Raw genomic sequence first — 22,122 nt, forward strand, 5'->3', positions numbered from 1 at the left:
TTGTTTGAGTGATTATTATATAATATTTTAATATTATAATATTTTTAGCTATGTCTATTATTGATAAAGACAAACAAGCATGTTTTTAAGGGATTTGGATTTAAACTGAACGTTCACATCAATTCTATTTTAAAATATTCTTAATTAAGCAAAGGTATTACTTTTTTAACAAAACTAATATAACGGATGTTACTGTCTGAACTGTAATATATCATTTTAACAACACTGCAGTTATAACAGTAATTGATATATTTTATAGATGAGCAAATCAAAAAAATGAACCAGACATTCATAGGTCCAGAAACTTTGACTTATTTAAACTAAACACGACCTTCAATAATTGCAGTGTTTTTGGCTGCATTAGATAATTATAAGAACGACTAATATAAGACATAGGATCTTCTATTAACGATTTTTAGATATTTTACGTCCATGGAAAAATTTAAATCGTTGTAAAGAGCTTAAAAGGTGATTTTCTATAGAACTCCAGTTTTGAGCCTTAAGTTGGAAAGTTTTAAGTCATTTAATTTTTAATGACTTAGGCAGGTCCTCAATGACGAATATTTTGAGGCCATACAGGTCCTAATATATTTAATTAGATTTTATATAATTATTAATTATTTTTGTTTTGTATATTGATTAAATAAAGATAAACATTTACTATCTTCAATTTTACTTCACGTGCAGAGTATGTTTTTTATTTATATAGCACACTTAATAATGTGCCATAATATGACATTATATTATGTTGTAGATAATATTGTATCAAAATTACTCGAGTATTTTTTAATAAGTATAAAATTATCTTATAAATATTATTTAACAAAACTACTAATATGTTCTACTACAATATAGCTCTATTCAATATGATTCATTTGTTTTCGACGAAGAGACAATTTCTTGATTTATTAAAAATTAATACAATATTTACTTAAAAAAACATAAAATGGCTTACTATTACATATTATTTCTTTCGGGTTTATACTATTCGCTTCAAAACTATACAATGTAATTTGATCAACACACGTGTTTCGCATTAAAGAAGTTTTCAAGTGCTTCAGGTGAAAAAAAAATTAAGTTGCAATGAAATTATTTGGATTACATTATGGTAATTTCCTGGGTTTTCCTGAAGCCACTATTATGACCAATGACATACTTAATTACTGTCATATTATTTTTGTTGTGGGCATTCTAGTGGTACGGTAAGATAGATAGCTCGTATAATTTGTTACAGGTTGTGTGCCTTATGCAATATTTCTTGAGATGCAGTGAAAACGGTACTTGTGCGTTTTGAGACGCGTATGATGCAGTCATCAATAATTGCTCGCCACGGTAGCCATTGTGTACACTACTGAAAATACAATTAAAACACCAATAAGTATTACTTATTAAGTAGTTCTGTCAGCAACAGCTAAAAAAATCCGCTGACTGGGAACTTCAACATCGTCGACAACTAAAGGAGTTGAATACGACCTTGACCACGGCCCCACACGTTTGACTAGCGTTACCGTTGTGTTTATTTATTTTTTTATTTGTTCCGGCGATTACAAGCTACTCGGTACTCGCCACCACTCAGACGTACGTAAACCGGTCGGCCTAACAGACACTCAGCGCGTCGAATATTCCAATACCAATCGCATAACCGTAATTTTTTTTTATTTAAATTTCTTAACCTTATTTGGTGATATTTCAAAGGTTTTAGCGAACTATCGATAAATATGCCCCAACTAATATCGGATGACACAGATTTTACTCCCACAGAATCTTCAGATGACTTTCCAGACGTTATAGCCCAATTAGATTTGGATACGATATCAGAACAGACAAAACAATATGCTCGTGACCGTGTGGGAGAGACTGAAGAGAGTCGCACTAAACTATTGGCAGAATTGGAGGACATGATTTATGGTAAAATTGCTTTTGTAATTAAGTAACTTTAAATTTCTATGGATAGTTTTTATTTCAATTAATATTTTTTAAATGGTTATATAATCAGTGATTTTTAACAGTTACTGAATCAACAGTGTACTTACTTTTTTGGTTTCAAAAGTAAAATCTTCGATTAAGAGTACTTTGGAAAAACAATTAATTCTTCGCACCCTTAAATCTGAAATTATAAAAAATACATTGATAAACACCATAATATAAGTTATAGGATATATTGAGGGAACGATAGTCAGTGGGTAATCGTGGTCATCTAGTTTTCTACAAATCTTCTATAGCTAAAAAACAGGTGATCACAATACATAATTGAATTATTAAATCTTTACAATTGAAATATGATAGTTATTAATTTAGTTTGGGCACCAAAAAGTTGTTTTATCACAAATATTTTGTTAAACTCGTGATTTATTTATGGTATTATTATTTTGTTATATTTCATTTTGGTTTTATAATATAAACAACGAGTAAGTTGTATCGATTAAACATCTATATGGCAAATTTTGTAACACTAGTTAATAAGTAAATTAGTCATGAATTANTTTCATTTTGGTTTTATAATATAAACAACGAGTAAGTTGTATCGATTAAACATCTATATGGCAAATTTTGTAACACTAGTTAACAAGTAAATTAGTCATGAATTAAAAAAAAAAAAATTAAAATTTGAGTGATTATTATTTCCTCTATGTGGAAGGAATCGCGTGTTAATTCACATCATGAACTTTTTTTTGTGAAGAGGATTGAACGAAAGTCTTGAACATCAGAAGGATTATAACCTGATTTCTCCTAATTATGCTTCCAAACTTTTAAAGAATTTAAAAAGTATTGATGATTTTTTCAATTCAAAATCAATACTTCTCATCTTGTTTCTAAAAATAAAATATACATTTTCTTAGATTTAAGAATTGTTCCTTAAATTCTGTAGTGTATAATAGTGTAAACTACAACTTTTACTTCTTTTCGATACAAAAAGTAGGTAATGTTCTATATGTTGTACTGCAACCAGCAAGTAACCACCTCTAGAGCATTTGTATTTGTCAATATAACGTATTCTTTGGCACATTGTTATGGACTTACGGTGCATGAAAAAAGTTGTGTATCGGTCCTGTCGTTTCCCACATTCACAGGCTTCGTCTTCTCTACTAAGGCCCAATTTTACCATATTCGGATTAGTCCTCGACACTCCAACTCTTAATCTATTTAAGGTTTTCCACAGTGGTCATGGTAAGTTTCCGCCTCACAGAAGTTGATGTATAGGGTGTATCGGTTCTTCCGGTTGGAGCTCATCTTGCTAGAAAAACTTAGCTATACATTTGTACGCTACAGTGTACAATGATCAGTCATAAAATAAACATTACTAATAGTCTATTTTAAGAATATTCGTTACATAAATGTGTTAGTTTCTTAGTGAGAGGAACGCCTGCAGAGCAGTGAACGAGTGGATATTGTCATTATATTAATGACACACAATTAAGTTTATTCATAGAACTTATCATTAAATGCTTAGATTCGAAAATAGGTCATCAATAAGATACATTGTAGTTTCAACATCATTCTAGTGCGCCACTCACTTAAATGCATTTTTTCGTAATAAAATTACGGTAAATTCAATTACGGTGTTAAATTAAATCTTATGTAATATTCCATTGTCAATTTTTTTTTTGTAAAGGTTATTGACCTTTATTGATAGTAAACAATTACTGAAAGAACTAGTAACAACAAATGAGTTTTTCAACATTATAATATCTTTTTGTGGCGAATAAATAATAAATACTATTTATTACAAACCAAGAAATATAATTTTGCGATCGTAACCGTGATTGTGTAGGAAATCATTGGTACACTTTTTATGACCAATTTATAACGTTTCTTTTCTTTTGATATTCGTTAGCGAAGCGTGATTATTTCTTGGCAGCTAATGTTGTTCAACCATTTTACTTTCTCTCGTCAAATCAAATAAGATGCATAAAAAGATTTGTGTTTTTTTATCGTTCACGTGGTATTAAGTGTGAATAAAATCAAAACGTATATCAGAAGATTATCTATGCAATAAAAGTATAATGAGTTGTACGATTTCTGGTAAAAGTTACCCATTGAGATATTAAAATGATTTTATAGAATGCTAATCGTTTATCAATCATAAGTTCAGATTAAAATTAATATCTCATAGTATAAATCTGCTGCAACTAAAATATATTGACCACTATTAACGTCATATACTAAGTAAAATGTTTTTATTTGTACCAACTTTCGTGAATAAAAAAAAATGTGTTATAATGATCATTTATACAGAGTGGTCCACGATGTTTTGACAAATCTAATAAATTTTATCTATTGGAATCATATTATATATTATTTATTTTTAATAAAAAAATAGGATTTTAATGTGAACTAGTAATGGATAAATCATAAAATCAAAAAAAGTAATGCACAATATTTAGTAGATCAAAATGTATTAGCATTGTGAAAATGTCGCAGATCACTCTGTAGAAGTCACAATCCTTAATTTAATGACATTTATATAATGAAATTGTACCGATGGGACGCAATAATGGAACCAGTTCAATAATTAATTTCAACAACTTATTCTGCAGCACACATACATCATAGCTTTATCAAAAAGCGTTAAATAAAGCATTTTGATAGTAAATAATTTAAAACAGTAACATAATATTAAAATAATTATAATATCATAAAACATAGAAATACTTGCTACGATTTACCCCTTTAATAAACGTTTATAGTTTGTTTCTTTGTTTAAAAAACAATTTTTATAAAATATTTATTTTCAAGGTTTAACAAATAATTAAAGTTTTACATGACAATTCGTTAATTAGTGACTATTAGTATTTATTTTTCTCTTGCTATTCCGTACGATCTCCTTGTTTTGAATCATGATTCAATAATTTTTTTATACTGTACATAGTCATAAAATGTTGGAGATTGCAAAATATTCCTTCAATAAAATCTGACACTGTTTTTGTTTTATGGACGCTAGAGCTTATATCAATTGATGAAGTCTCAAGGTTGGCATTCGAAATTTTTAAAATATTAATTATTAAGTAATTTTATGAGAAATTTTACCACAACAACATAATTGTTTTGTACTTCATTACCATACAATCGTAATTTTTCCATTAGGTACTGAGGATAATTCTGGTGATAATCATTCAAGGAGTTCAAGTGTAACGACCTCTATAGAATAAGATTTTAAGTTTTTGTAATAATTTAAAAAAATAATAATATTAATTAGAGCAAACTGGGGTAAGAGTCTGTACGGTATAATCGTCTAATATTTAAATAATCAATTTAATTTTATAGTTCAATGGTTGATGAATATTAAATTTTAAGATTTGATATTCATTACTTGGATCATTTTTTCATGTCTATTATTGGTCGTTAAAAAATCATCCAGCTAAAATCGAACTCATAAATTGATTTCAATTATTTTTCATNAAAAAATCATCCAGCTAAAATCGAACTCATAAATTGATTTCAATTATTTTTCATACTTTCTGTTATATTTCACTCTTTAAGTATTCTAATTTAAGTTTATCTAGGTTAACTAATAAAATATATAACATTTTTATTAATTAATAACATAATTTTATGTTCGCATACAATTTTTGACATAAAATTTTGATTTGAAGTAATAGTCAAATGTAGCTCTAAAAAATACAATTTATATTTATTTTGAAATAAATAAGTTATATACAATATTTTATATTAAACTTATTAGATAATCAATTTTCACTGCAATTATTTTGTAACTGTCTTATATTTAGAAAAAAATGTTCTTTTAAATTCCTAACACTCTTTTTCGCTTTTTTTCACTCATTATAATTAAATATTAATATATTGAATTGCAACGTTACTAAATTCAATAAACGTTGTCATTATTTTGTTACTTCCAGTAAAAAATACTGGTTAAAAGGAATACGTTTTAACTCCAGATTACTGTACAATTAAAAATAATCTTTTTTTATACTTTTAAGATTAAAATATTTTTAAAATTTTAAAAAATTTTAAAATATAAATTTTAGTTATCGGTTTTTGTGATTAAAATTTTCAATATAAAATAATTAAATAACTATCACAAAATTTAAAAAGATAAAATTTAAATCTAACATATAATGTTTCTGTTAAGTGTTCTGTTCTATATTTACATTCTTAGAATTTTTTTTTATTCAAATATTTACAATCCATAAAATTTTAAATATTTACTATGAATAATGTTTTTATGTATATACACATAAATTATTTAAAAAATGAATATAAATAAAATAAAATAATTAAGATTTAAAAAAAATGTATTAATCAATAATGTTTTATGATAATAATTTTATTTTGTTAACAGAAAAGGGAGAGGTCTTACCACACAGAATGGATGAAGCTTTTTTACTACGATTTTTGCGAGCCAGAAATTTTAAACTTAAAGCTACCTACCAATTGGTAAGTCAAATTTTGCTTATTAAACGGTATTTCTTTAAACCGTTTCCATTCTCACGTTTACATAATATCCTACAACCTTTCTCCTTTTTGTCCCAAACATGTTGATGAAATCTTCTGTAACATTTCTCATTTACTCATAAACTGTCTTACTTTAGGAATAAACCATTTCATTTCATTTAATTGTTTATATTATCTCAATATTCTAAATTCAACCTTCCTTGATGTCATTAATCTAGCCAATTTCTTTATATATTCAGCTATTTTTTAAATTTATTGGTTTTAATTACATTTATTATTTATAATACAATAAATATTAATTCATAAATTTTTAAAAATCAAAAGTATTTTAAAAGATTATCTCTCTAAGCTTCTCTGATTTCCTCTATAATTATTAATAATTTAAAAATAATAATAAAAATCTACTAATATCTTTATAATACTTCTAATATTCGTTGATATTTTCAAGTAACTGAGGGAAAAATTACAATTTTTTAAGGTTGGTGCTAAAATTAATATAGTTATTTCGGAGCCTCAAGTACCAATTCGTGGATTTAGTACGATTAAAAATATTAGGTTTACTACAACCAGAAAAATAGTTATTAAAATTAATGGAAAAAGTATATAAAACTAAGGAAAAACGGGTATGATTTGGAGCCTATGGAATCGATTCATTGAAATAACATCTTTTTAATCATTATATTATTTATTATATTAATGCTAAAGAATATTCATTGAAACAATTATTAATTTCTTTAATTTTATTCTTACAGTCCATAGTTTTAAATACTTGGTAATTAAACGGTTGGAAAATTATTAACATTAATTTAATGAAAATACATCCTATGGTATTTATTTTAAAGATATAATTCGTTGTAATAATTAACTCTAATCATAAATTTTACTTTTCTTGAAACATAAATATGACGAGTTGTAAGCATTGATTTTAAGCTATTATTATTAGGTCAGTTTTTAAAACAATTCTATTTCTTCATAAAAATAAAAATTTCTTTACATTACTTTAAGAACTACTTTACTTAGTAATAAAGTAAAAATCCATCTTCTAGATTATTTTTTTGCGAATAATAAAAACAAATGATTGGGTTATTTAAATTTAATACTTTTAACACTGCCATTTATTAAGTATATTTATTTTTAATGCAAAAAAATTAATTAATATAAATGATAAATACAAATTACAAATATTAATAGGGAATAAAATTTTATTTTAACATAGTTACATATTCCATTGGTTTCCATCAAATTAACATTATATTGAAACATCAAATATAAATAAAAATAATAATAAACATATATAAGTATATATATTAAAATGTAGAATCAATAAATCTTTAAAAATGTTTTAATCTTATAACTGTTTTTTTATCATTAAGATGATATAAACAAATTGGTGGACTTGAGAAATCATTAATATCTTTTAATACATAGAGATCATCAGTATCAACATTAGAAACAACAAAGCTTACAAAATGTTTATTATAAGATAGTTCATTTAATGTTATACATAAAAAAAGAACTTTCTCATCAATGTTTTTACAATACGTCTCTTATTTGTAACTGAATCTATTTCATAGGATCTGGAAGTTGGAACTAATAAAGCATTCATTAGATCTAAAACTAAACGATTTCTGGTTTCTGTAAAATATTAATGTATTATTATTCAATTAATTAAAAATTGTAAGAAATTGTCTTACCAATATCAGTTTTGTTTATTTCTATTAAACGTTTATGTAATAATTTGCTGTTTCCATCCTTTATTTTATTTATCATTAACGAAATTATCTTAATAATAAATTGATCCAAATTAACAAACAATGAATTTTCTTTTGAAGCATATATATATTCAAAATCAATATCAATCTAGAATTAAATTAATAAAAGAAGTAATTATGTAAATTAGTATCATTGAAAAATAAACCTAATTATAACTAAGGCATACACATACACTTTTTTTTACTTTTTTTATGGGAGACCACAATTTGTGTTTGCGTAATATTGTCAATGTATAATGATATTTTAAGTATAATATTCCCTTTGGTTTTTATATAATTTATAAAAAGCAGAATTAAAATAAAAATTTAGAGAAATAATATTTTTCAAATCACTAAATTTAATGTAACGTAAAAAAGTCAATTAACCGATAATTACTAAAACGTCACACGTCTAAAATATATAAAAATAAATATGTGTACTCACCGATAAATATATTGAAGAAGCAATCACATTTTAACTCTCCTGGTACATCTAGTAGAGCTGATTCGTGTGAAAATTCTTCGGAAAATGCATTATTTTCAATGACGACAGAATGTAAAATTATTTCTTCCATTTAGTTATAAAATCAATCACTAGACACTATACACTAACCAAAACGATGCCAAGTGTAGAATAATGTTGCGTATTGTCACCGTTATTTAATAGCACAATAATAACAGTTCCAAAAAATTTACCCAAATATGCTAAAACTAAACGTGGATTTTATTATTTAACGATAAATGTCATTAAAATAATGACGGCAGGTTATTGAAATAATGAAAACTGCCTAGTGGGGTTAGCAAACAAATAATTTCCCTACACTTCCGTTAAATCAGAGTTATAATTACTTTTAGTTTAAGTAAAAGATTAATATTTTAATTCAATTTAGTTTTGATTTGAAGTAACATTTTTTACTTAAACATAAGGATTCTCTATGATAGAAGCGTAGAACTTTTTTGTTATATCAAATACCCTATACTTTAAAAGAAACATATTTTTATTACATTCAAATAAATTGTGTGCATAAAATTAATAATGGACTCCTTTGTTTAAAATATTTATATTTTATTGATTAGATTACGGTATCTTTAAACTATAGTACAAGCTTGGACTGTAACTTAAGTGAGAAAAAAAAAATCATCACTAACGATAAAAATTTGTTTTATCCAAAACCATGTTGTCGGAAATTTCCTCTTTTGAGTAGACCCAATGCACATGCTCCAAATATTGTTTCATAATTATTAAACTGTGATATCTTACGCTCAAACTCAGAACACATTATTAATTATCTGAGTTCATTGTTCTAATTAGTGACGCCCATATAGTATCCACGAAATATGACAAATAATGCATTATATTTTTAACAGTGAACTAATATTATTAATTAATTATTCTCATTATAATTATTTTCAATTTTGACAATAGAAAAATAATTACTGGCGTCAATGATAGAATAGAAATAAATGTATATGTGTATTTTAAATATTGTCTACAATTTCAATATGATTAGAATATAAATATTGGCAAAAATAATTTGTATAACTATTGAATTTTTTTTTGTATAATTAAAACAAAATTAAGTAAATTATAGTATTCATTTATGAAAACGAATTTATTAATTCCAGAAATAATAGCAATAATTTTTTATCATAATAATTATCTATTTTTATTTTACCATTAATTCTGAAATTAATTTAATATACATCAGTAAACTAATTCATTTAAAAAAAGTGTTCTTGGTTTTTGTTTCGATTTCCCCGGATTTATGGTAAAGTGATTAATGATTCAGAATAACATAAAAAATGAATTTTTATCATTAAGATATATGCCAATTAATCAATTACAGAATTATTAATTATTTAAATATTTGTTTTATAAAAGTCTAAATGTTAGATTGTTTTTTTACTTATTCTGATGATCAATCATGCATTTTGTCAAAGTCTTTCTAGTTCAGTTTTAAAATAATATTATATTGTTATAAGTAAATGAAATGTCAAATATATTTCTATACATATTGATTGATTTTATGTACTGCATTTTAGACTTTTATGGTAATGAGCGAAACTGCATGTTGACCAAAATATGCATTCATCTAAAATCGAGCATACACGTACTTAAAAAATATTATTTATTACCATAATAACCATTATAATGTTGCGCAAACCCGCAGCACAAACAAACGCTGTTCATACATAGGAAACGATTTTCAGTCAATTTTAGGTCATGGTCGGATACCCAAACATAAGACACGTAGCTGTGCGATTTTCTCGATGGATTAGTTTTTGAATAAAAGAGAATTAAGTACTTCTAGCTTATATTGTTTTCGTCTACTTTATTTGTCCTTAAGAAATAGTTTTAACGAATGAGAACCTGAAATTTTTATAATCTACTTACACAACCTGATTACCAAAATTACTTTACACGTATCAAATAGGATTGATGAAAAAAAAAAACGAATTATATAGTTTCTAGTATAGTATAATAATAATGCGGTTAATACTAAATACTTAGGTGTTATGACGATGTTACAATCGTATATTCATTTATGTGAAATTGTTAAATATGTTAAATAGATGTTTGCGGACACAGCAATATTGACTATACAGAAACAGATTTACAATTATATACAAGTTTTGAAATTTACATTACATCTAAAAATATGACGTGTTCTAGAGAAAAATATTTTATCTATTCCTATGTCCACAACTTATCATAAAAAAAAAGAGGGGAAATATTCCTTATGTGTATTTTCTATGTAAAATCAAATATTTTAACTAATACGTTAGAAACTTACAAAGTACGACATTATTTGACTTTCTAGGTGTTACGGTTTAAACAGTAATGGTTATAAATGAAATAAATAGAATTATTGTCCAATACTTTAATTAGTAGTTTTAGAGAAAATAGTTTGGCCTTTTACTTATCTAATAACATTAAAATATATGTGTAAATTAACCATTGAAAAGTATCCAATTGAATCGAATAAAGTAAAATAAATGAAGTATTATTCTTGGATAACCTTTTACTCATATATTTTAATCTAATTTGTGTACAATAACTTTTATAAAATAAAATATAATAATTGTATGATATATAATAAGAAATTAATACCAGATAAAACTGGTATTAATTTCTTACAGATTGATACATAGTGTGGCTTTTTTAGACGTAAATCGATTGCTAATTTTATCTATAAATATAATTTTTTACACAGCGTTGAAGACAAGGTTAAAACACTTTCAATAAAAATAACATGTTAATCCTCGAATAGGTCGCCCTTAAGTAAATGTTCATTGATTATATCGGCCGTGACGCTTTTATCGTCTCTTTTCGAGTTTCAAACATCAACTACATACTTCTTATGTATCCGCTAATATAATGGTCAAGGTAGTCACGAAATCAGATAACAAGTACTAAGACCAAAAATTATATTAAAATTAATATTTTTATAGTGCATCCGTAATTTACTGAACCATAGAAACCATATTTATGAGTACATTATACTATAAATATTATAAACAAATAATTCCATTAACATTCAAGTACACCATTAAGTGCCTAAATGCAAACGTCAACAAAATAACAGAGTTATCAAGTGTCCTAAAAATCGTTTGGGTAGTTTTCTTAAGAACTTTAACAGATTATTTAAAAATTCCTATACATCGGTAATATTATTTACATAAAAATATAAAAAATCGTACTAAAATCAAAATTCTTTATCTTTATAATATCAAAAATTTCACACACAAATATAAAAAAATCCACTAAATGTATGTAAAAATATGCATTTTTTTAAGAATGAATATTTTACTATAAATTAGTTATAGTTATAAGTAATCATACAGATTTTATGTATATTTTAATCTAAGAAATTCTGAAAGATATAATTTTTTAAAAACTTTTGCACCCAGGTATGTAATTAATAAATCATAAGTATGAATTTATTTTTTGCCTTGACGGCATTGACAAAGCGTGACGCTAAAAAATCTATGCTAAAATTCAAAATCTCTTAATATAAAATTATAAGTTATAAAACATTTTCCAGCTACAGTTCAAATATACTAAAACTAATAATTTTATATTTAAATTAAATAATTAGAAATTTAAATTGAGTTTTTTTTTTGTTGTTCAAATGTAAATGCATTCCATTATTGAGAATTTAAGTACTTAAAACTTCAGTTATGATTGTACAAAACAAATTAATTAACATACATGAATATAAGGTAAATTACTAAAAATATAAAAATTAATAATAAAGCAAAAAGAAAGTTATAAAAATAAACTAAATATTAAAATATTTAAGTATGATATTTGATGAAAATAGAGCTAGAATTATTTTTCTCAAGTTTAAATTAAATTTTTAATGCGCAATAAAATATATTATTATAACAAAATAAAATTAAAAGTAATGTAATTTTATATCCATTGTAATATCGTAGATACTTTACATTGTGCATCGTAATTATATTATGGTCTATCCTTATAAAAAATGAATGAAATCCATAAAAATTCGGTTAGTCTCGAATGTGTTTTATGTAATTATTGTAGTTCCATAAAATTCAAAAGATTTTTATACACTACGAATTCACAATTTGTCAATTATATTAAATTTATTTAAGATGAAATTGTTCGTCGTTTTATTCGACGTCCATTTTATTTTCTTTGATTCTGTTTTTATATTAGTATTTGAAATTATGAATACTGATGATAAAATTCTTTGAGTTAATATTATTATTGGTATAATAATAATTAAAACGGAGAGCTAATGTAAAAACAGATAAGCCTTAAAAATATTTTTATTTGTAAATTTAATAATTTTTAAAATTGCTTATTAAGTTATTTACGGCTTAAGTATTACATATATTTCCTTGAAATTGGGTTGAAGTAATTTTAATAATTATTGATGCATTCTATATTATAAATATAAAAAAATTAAATTTTCATTTGTATCATTTGTAACGTTGAAAGAAACTGACTACGTCACTGATTATCAAAGTTCAAAAAAATAATAATAATTCAGTAATTTTTTTTATTAAAAACTAGTTTTATTTTAAATCCTCGTACATTCTAACAAAGACTTTTAAAATATCTATGTTCGATTAAAATACATTTATAATAAGTAACTCATAAAGTAATTTATCTTTTATTTAAGTTATAAATAGTGCAACGGTATAAATGTAAATGACCTCAGAAGGCAATCCTTTCACCAACTGCTCCCGTGAAAGGTAGACATAAAACTATCATAACTAATATAATTACTCGCTATGATAATAATAAAGAATTAATAAGAACTGCTTCTACAGTAACAGCCATGAAGAGTTAAAATGAATTTGAGTAATAAATCGTTTTTTATTTAAATATTTATAAAAAAAAAATGCTTAATACTGTGACAATGATAGCTGTTAAAAAAAAAAAAAAACTAAACTTCTATGAATGTTCAATGTATTATTTGTTACTGTTATTAAGTAGGTCATTCGATTAGTTATTTGTTTTACTTGAAAACTTCGTAAAACAATGAAATATACGTTAAGAATTCGTAATCGCGATTTATCGTATTAAGATATTAATATAAAATTTAGTTAGTTTTAAGTAACTCGAGGTAAAATACCAATAATAAAGTTTCTATAAGTAGAACCGTTTTGTTTTGAGTGAATTAATTATGCTATTATTTAATATTATTATTTAGAAGCTATTTGGTAGGTATAATATTTAAGTGTTTTGGACTTTTTAAATTTAGATATCAGAGTCTATAGTATCTCATAGATACTAATATTTAATATGTTATAGTCTAAAAAAATCCAGCATATGATAGATAGAACTTTTTCATTCCTATCAGTTTCTAATTAAAAATTTAATTTAAATTTAATTAAAACTAAGTATTTAAAACTTAGTAATCTTTTATTCTCCATAACTCAATTAATATTAACTGTTTTTTAGATATATTTTGATAGATACCTATTGATCTTTAAAAGTAATTTTTTATATAATAATATTAAAACATATTCATTTTAAAACGATTTTACTTTTTTAGTCGTACCGTAATCATTGGTCTAATTTAAAATTAATTATAATCCGTATAAAATACATGTGTGATAAATATATAATGTTAAATTTTACTATCTTAGAATATTGTTTTAAACAAATACAACATTATTTTTTTTAATATTTAATGTTATCAAGTTGGATGGTTTATTATTATTGAGAAAAGACAAATTTTATTCCAATATATATAAAATATTTTTTCATTAACTCAAAGTCTTATGTAATTGAAAATTTAAGATGATGAATTTGTTATTTATAGTTATACCAATTAGTTATTTTCAAGCACATACATCAATTGAAATAGAACTAAAGTTAAAATACATTAAGCTTTTGATAATATAAAATAAAAATCGTAAGCTTAATATGTCGGCTCATTTAAGATATATTTTTATCCCTAATTTCCAACTATACTTTATTGTTTTTATCATTAAAATAAAATGTTGAGTTATTAAATAATATGGCAAACATATATATAAATGTATATTTCTAAAAATTATTAATTTATATACATTTTTAACATCATATTTAAACTTTTTACAGATTGTAAACTATTGTAGGTTTAGAGAAAAGCATCCAGATTACTACTCTATTAATCCACTGAACTTATCTCATATCGGTGACCAAGATATTCTTAGTGTAATGCCATACAAAGATCAAACTAATAGAAGAATTATGATTTACAAAATCGGTAAGAAGTATAAAAAATACATAAGTTTACATTAACATAGTGATATCAACGATTTATGTGAGTAATTTAATTATGTCTGGTATGTAATTATAATAATATTCTAGTTTTTAATAGGATATGATATTTTAATATATACCTCAAGGTTAACAATCATAAGTTCACATTAAATAATATAATATCATTTTAAAATAATTTTTTTATGAACATTTCGTACAACTTATAAACTTAACATAATTAAAAAAAAAAAATTAGAGAAATGATAAAATAAAATAATAGCTTATACTTTCTTTTCTCTAGAATTTTGAGTGGAGTTTAGTATAACAGATAAATTGATTAAACATTGTTGACTTGAGTTTTATTATATTTTATCTTAAAGTTTTTTATACGTGTTAGTGTAAAAATCAGAAAAATTAAAAAGGTTGAATTACGTCACTACTCTAACCTGTCGGTTAGAAAAGTATCATTTTAATAAACAATTTTAAAATAAGATCAAAAGTTAAAAAACAAAGATAAATTATCATAAACAATATTTATAAAACTGTATGTTTTCGACACTCATTATAAATACTATTTTTACATCAACCGTTTTATGGCATTAAAATGATTATATTGACGAAAACACATAATCTGTTTTTTACTTAATGAATTAATATTTACTGAAACTTTGTACAGATTGATATGACTTTATTTACCTGCTACAATCATTTTTAATAAAAACACATAATTTTTAAAAAAATGCTTATCTTAATTTTTGTTTTATGTGCTTTCCATCAAAATAATTTGAATACAAGGTCATAGGTTGATACTTAACTTCGAGGTCATTAAAAAAAATATTGTTAATAAACAAAATGTTAAACACATTTTTCAAATAATTAATCAATTTTCTTACTTTTCTTAAATCTATTAATGGTATAAATAATAAAATATTTTAAAAGTATTTTATTATTATAAGATCATAAATTAAATTGTATTCGATTGTATTAATTAACATCACACCTATTTTTATATTACCTAAAAGCTAATTTATTATACACTGCAATAGTTATTGATATTTTTGTTATTGTTAAATTTATCTTAAAAATAATATTATAATCTCAAATAAACCAACTATATTTGGTGTAATCATTCAACTTTGTTGAAGCATATATTTTTAATGAAAACTTATTACTAATAAATTATTAGTAATTTTATTTTGTTGTAAACGAGTTTTACTTGGAATAAATCTACTTTAAATTAATCCCCTCAATTTACGTCAGAAAAGATTAAAAAAGACTTAACTTTGAGTGAACATTAAATTATTTGATTGTATATGAAAAGTAATAGTGTCAAATTTTCTAATTGCCGAATAATGAAAGTATATATCACTCCAGATAAATGTTTAATGTATCAATGTTCAACTTTAATTCTATATAATATACGGAATTGAAGATATTACAGTTTATTGTTAAAATTGAAGTACTTTACGTATTTAATTTAAAAAATAATAATTTTTTGATATTTTAACCCTTATTTACTTTAAATTATTTAGAAAAAGTTGATTTTTTTCAAAAATTAGATCATCACTAATGTATTCATGTTTTTAAAGTATTTCTTAATATTTCTAGTTTTTGTTATATAGAAATTGTTATAAAACTAATTTTTATATTATATTGTTTTATAAGTGAATTAATATATCATTCGGCGATTTAAAATATTAACTTTATTATTTTACATTAAATTCTAAAGTTCAAAAAATTAAATTTGTATATTACTAAATGTTATAGTTTGTTAATAATAATAATAATTTAAGAAAAATACCCCCCAAAAAATTGATGGTTTTGACACATTAAAATTTAATAATAATCGTATTGATCCACAGTAACACTTTTTATAACTGTTTTACTTCAATTTACTTAAAAAAAAATCAATAACTATTTTTGAGCTCAATCTACATCTTGTCAGTAGTGTTCGACTATGTGAATATAATAAATCCGTTAGAGTAGTACAAAATTCAAGTCACTCAGATTAACGGTAGTCAACAAATATGTAGCGGATTCATCACTGTTTTTATAATTATGGATCCTGTATTTTGGATTTACTACTATTCTAAATTATGCTAAAATCACAAATTGCTCTAAATAATTAAACAAAACTTAACTGTTGTATTAATATTATCATAATTAGTGAATGTATGAGTTTTATATTCCTCATAAATATTTCACGCAGTTCTTATTACTTTTTATTATGTATTGTTTAAAAATGGCATCAATCAATCCAATGTAAATAATTATATTATTTTTTAGGCAACTGGAAAACGAATGAAATAGACATGGCTGATATACTTAAAGCTACGTATGCAACACTGGAACTGGGTATATTGGAGCCCACTGCACAAATACTAGGCGGAGTTGTCATATTTGATTTGAATGGGTTTAATATGCAACATGCTTGTCGCATTACGCCAAAAGTAGTTTCAGTTATTTTCGAACTCATTGTTGTATGTATATTATATATTTCACTGTAATCTATTATTTATTTCTTATTTTAAAGAGTATAGTTAAATAGGCGCGATAGTATAACTTTATTCAGTGATATCCCAAGCAGAAATTTTTGTTAAGTACGAGCGTATAACTGACTGGCATCTTATCAAAGAACTGTTTTAGTATTGACGATCAGTACTTGGCTGCCATTGTTGGTAGAGTACTGGTGTAATACTGCTTATAAAAAGTTTCCATTACTCATCTGTTAGTAAGAAAAAACCTTATAATTCCAAACATATGACAGTATTGGTCTAGTACTGTTCTTGTACTTCTAGTAGGTTCTATTGGTTTATCAAATAATATTAAAATTTCAATAAAAAGTAAAAATAAGTTTTTACATGAAAAATTGCGTATTTCGATAATTATATATTTTAAATATTGACGTATATTTCATATGATAATGGAATATTAAAAAATCCCTTTCCATTAAGAACTACCAAAAAAATGGTGTACTGTTCTTTCTTCTGAATAATATCGGGAATTGAGATACGCGATTTTGATACAGAAATGACGATAAACTCAAAAATAATATGAAGTATTTATTTTTAATTTATGATGATATTTTTTTTAATGAATTAATAGCGAAAGAGAGCAGGGCAAGTTGATTATTAATTTTTAATTGTAATAAGACTATATAAATATTACATCATTGATAAATTATTGATTCAAAAATTATGTGAAAATATTGATATCTTACAAATATGAAAATTTATTCGCCTTTTTTATATTTTTGCATGTTAATAGTAAAATTTAGTAGACATTTTTCTTTTTTTTTCGGAGTCACAGATGTAAGTCGAGATGTTTTTGATACTATAGGAAGATTTTAAACACAAAGTTCCATTAATTAAAAATTTTAACTCTGAATTTATGTTTTTCTTATAATAAACAGAGTCATTCATTAAAAAGGACTTTCATTTTCTCGGAAACTATTAAATATTTTAATGTTTGTAATAGAATATATAGTTTGATTCAGAGACTTTACAATAATATGTAATTAAATTAATTTTTATTCATTCCTTCAGGGTTAATAAACTTTTTTTACCTTGATAATATTATAGAAAAACTTTAAAAACCATTCATTTTTATAATTTTTATTTCCGATAAATCATTTCTCTGTTTTATCAAGTTAATGTTAAGTATTTTTAAAGAAAATTGTTACTGTTATTTTACTGCTTTATGTAGAAGTATTTGATGGCTATTAATTGACGCATATTATTATATTCCAAACAAGTTTACTATCATATAATGTTGAACGATCAGTGTAGAAAACATTTTTGATAACTACGTTAAAAATAATTTATGGCCCATTGAATCAGATTATTGTTGCCTCTGGTATTATAAAAACTAAATTAGTGATGAATTTCTATTTTGAATTTGAATCTTTAAAGAATTTTAAAAAATAAGTGGTTAATCGGATAAAAAAAAAATAACTGCAAAAAAGGGCCAAGTTTTGAGATATCAATCTCAAAAAAAAATATGCGTATGAAAGTAGTGATATCTACACTGTGACCAAGGCTATATATTTTTTTAATTTATAAACTCACGCGTACTTTTATGATTAACACTGTCCTCTTATTTGTATTTCTTTACATTTGGTCATGTTTGGACCAAATATTGTCTCAATACTCATTTAGGTATTACGTGGGCGATGAAAAAGAGAAAAAATCTTAGTAGAAAATGATTTTATTTCGGCATTTATTGGACATTGTGGCTGTCTATTTTAACCACAACTTGTTCAAAACTGGATAAGTGTTGATCAATACAAATAAAAGAGCAGAGTAAGAATAAATGTATAAAAATTGTAACAATTAGCCTTGCACTCCCCTAAATAACAGAGTAAGTGTTGATTTTTCACTAAAGAATAAATTATACATAAGCCAGATATACACTATAAGAATAATTATTTACAACCAAACAGTGGCTCAAGAAGGGAGTTAGGGTGTTAAAAACATAATAAATTTTAACACTAAAACTTGTATTAATAATTTTTATTTATTATTTTTAGTCATCTATTCCTATGAAAACTCACGCAGTTCATATAATTAACGAATCATGGATGTTTGACACTGTATTCAATTTATTTAAACCTTTATTGGGCAAGAGAAATAGCGAAATGGTAAAAATATAAATAAAAATTCATATTATATTATTATATTACCATATTATTTATATACAAGGCGATCAAAATCTGACAAGACAATCATTCTCTAAAAACTATTTAAAATTTGTAATTTTTGTACAGAGAAAACATTTTAGGTTTAAAAATCTTGTCATTGTCAAATAAAGTAAAAACTGGAGGGCAATAACTACATATGTTTTGTTGTGAAGTAAAATGAGNACATATGTTTTGTTGTGAAATAAAATGAGTAAGAGGATGGAATAATGGTAATAATAATATAAATAATATTTATTCTGTTATAATAGAAAATAAATAATTACATTGGGGGATAATTTTATGACTTTTAATTTGTTATCAATTTTACTACATGAAAGAAATAATGGGGGTTTTTTTAAAATACTACTGTACGATTATTGGGCGCTAAGCTTTATTAGCTATAACGACTTTGATATCGCTGGTAAATAATAATTCACGTTGCACGCATTTAATTGTGATAAGGGTGAAAATCAAATTAAGTGTAACGGCAATATTTTAAATTAGTCACGTCGCAATATAATTTCATTACTTTCAAAGAGAATCTACTTACAATTTATTTGAAATCTATCCTTAATATTTTATGACATGTTTAGAAATATAATTCTTACCTTGTGTCCAGCTCGCTTAATCGTTTCTTGTATAAGTATTTTCAAAAATAAATGAACTGATTTTAATGTATTTAGTTATTTTATTCTCTTGTAAAAATAGTTACAAAAAATAAAACTGTAAAAAAAAAAAAAATGTAAACTTAAAATATTATCTCCCCTAGACTCCTTTCTACACTTGATATTTAAATATTTTTGGTAATTTTTATATTTATAACGTGTTTAAATAAAATATGTATAATGTGATAAAATATGAGAACCAATCCCTAGTGACACTTAACAAACTATTATTTTACCAATAATTTCAACCGCTAGATGTGCTAGGGAAATAATTTCAATAAACTGTCAGTATCTTGTGCAATCAATCAAACACGTATCTATCTAAATTTAAGATACACTCTACGATCTCCTTGGTTACACGTCACAAACTATTGTTTTACCAATAGTTTCAACCTCTAGATGTTCTAAGGTATATTTTCGAAATTAACTTATAAAAAAGATACTCCAATTAAAAAATGAAAAAAAAATTCTTAACCGAAACAACTCGTAAAAATAAAAATAAATTGTTTTAATAATTATTAAATATTTGAAAACTTAAGTAAAATAAATAAATAAAAAGATAATATAATTATTTTTTAAACACGTACTAATGAGAAAGTTAGATAAAAAACACCAATTATGAAAAAGTTTCTAAGTTAAAGACAGTACAATCGCGAAACAGCCTGGTGCAGAGACCAGATTATTAGAAAAAATAAGGTGTAGAATGAGCCAGAAATCGCTTTAATTAAAAGATGTTTTTTATTGGTTAATCAATTAAATTCAAAGAAGCATGTATGCTTGTGTAAAGAAGCAAAGTGTGCGGTAAGTAAGGTGAAGTTTAAGAGGTATATGTTGCGTTTTATAATAGGCTAGGAAAAAGGTAAATCGAAAAGAAGTCTAAAGATTATCATAATGTAAGGTGTATAAAACGTGGTGATAAAAGGTGCTAACGACCAATGATGATGAATGTATGAAAAAAGGTGGAAAGTGTATTTTTCAAAATAGTTTTTAAGAAAACAAGTGTCTTATCAGATTTTGATTGCCCTAAATATTAATACATTTTTTATGCAACAGATGCTAATCTATATTATTTTGTAGTTGTTTTTCCATAGTAGTAAAATGGAATCTCTACACAAGCACATATCCCCTAAATATTTACCTAAAGAATATGGTGGAATTAGACCAAATTATCCATATGAACAATGGTTTATAAACTTACCAAAGAATGAAAAAATCAGAGAAGGTATATACATTTTTACTTTGCATTAAGTGTACTTAATAATCAAATATTTATATTTAAATAAAAATTAAATAAAGTAATAATACATTGTATTATTACTATAGAAGCATTATTTCTAGATTTTCCTTTGGTACATTATCGTATCTAAAATTCTATGTTGACACATTTATGTCTAAGGCACAATTTATTGGCATTATAATCGATATCCAAAATAAAAAATTCATTAAATAATTAATAGATTGTTATTTTGGTAAAAAACTATGTTTCTTGATAATTTTTTTTTTTTAGTTGCATACTTTCTTAATTTATCAATTGATGAAGTTTTTATATAATTATCCTTTTTTTATTATAACTTTATTCATATCAATTTCATTTTTTTAAATGATAACATATACAGGGTGATTTTTTTATCATAACCCACTCAATTACTTGCAGAATAATAATAATTTAAACATTTTTTTTTTTTATTATCTTTAGTTACACATTATTCTTGAATTTTTAACTATATAATACTTTTTAAGTTCATCCCTTATGCCTTGTAAGGGGGTCAACTTTGTTTTTTTAAATGGTAACACATATTTTTAATTTAATAAAATGTTTGAGTTTTTAATTTAATAGTAAATGACATTTGAATTTTTAATATAACTTAATTCGTTTATTAGATATAA

The 22,122-nt window shown here is 24.0% G+C and overlaps 1 protein-coding gene and 2 long non-coding RNA genes across 4 annotated transcripts in view; 1 reads left to right on the forward strand and 2 right to left on the reverse strand.

Moving 5' to 3' along the window:
• Positions 1-1,239: 1,239 nt before the first annotated feature.
• Positions 1,240-3,658, reverse strand: LOC126897548 (uncharacterized). Its single transcript, XR_007702125.1, has 3 exons — positions 3,022-3,658; positions 2,034-2,107; positions 1,240-1,351 (listed from the first exon to the last, which is right to left on the reverse strand). It is a non-coding gene; the product is annotated as an uncharacterized LOC126897548 (long non-coding RNA).
• The window catches only part of LOC126897545 (alpha-tocopherol transfer protein-like), a 22,426-nt gene continuing 1,648 nt past the window's right edge, over positions 1,345-22,122 (forward strand). The window contains exons 1-7 of one of the 2 annotated variants that reach the window (XM_050671234.1): positions 1,345-1,644; positions 1,696-1,908; positions 6,302-6,396; positions 14,749-14,896; positions 17,179-17,372; positions 19,421-19,531; positions 21,313-21,457. In XM_050671234.1, coding sequence (XP_050527191.1) covers positions 1,719-1,908; positions 6,302-6,396; positions 14,749-14,896; positions 17,179-17,372; positions 19,421-19,531; positions 21,313-21,457 — 883 coding nt within the window. In that variant the 5' untranslated portion in view covers positions 1,345-1,644; positions 1,696-1,718. Of the gene's footprint in view, positions 1,909-6,301; positions 6,397-14,748; positions 14,897-17,178; positions 17,373-19,420; positions 19,532-21,312; positions 21,458-22,122 lie in introns of both variants that reach the window. The other variant, XM_050671233.1, reaches the window with a different exon arrangement.
• Positions 7,793-9,078, reverse strand: LOC126897546 (uncharacterized). The gene is made up of 3 exons (XR_007702124.1): positions 8,611-9,078; positions 8,109-8,274; positions 7,793-8,049 (listed from the first exon to the last, which is right to left on the reverse strand). It is a non-coding gene; the product is annotated as an uncharacterized LOC126897546 (long non-coding RNA).

Source organism: Daktulosphaira vitifoliae, unplaced genomic scaffold (assembly GCF_025091365.1).
Source record: "Daktulosphaira vitifoliae isolate Bord-2020 unplaced genomic scaffold, ASM2509136v1 Scaffold_2, whole genome shotgun sequence".
In the NCBI taxonomy this organism is placed as follows: domain Eukaryota; kingdom Metazoa; phylum Arthropoda; class Insecta; order Hemiptera; family Phylloxeridae; genus Daktulosphaira; species Daktulosphaira vitifoliae.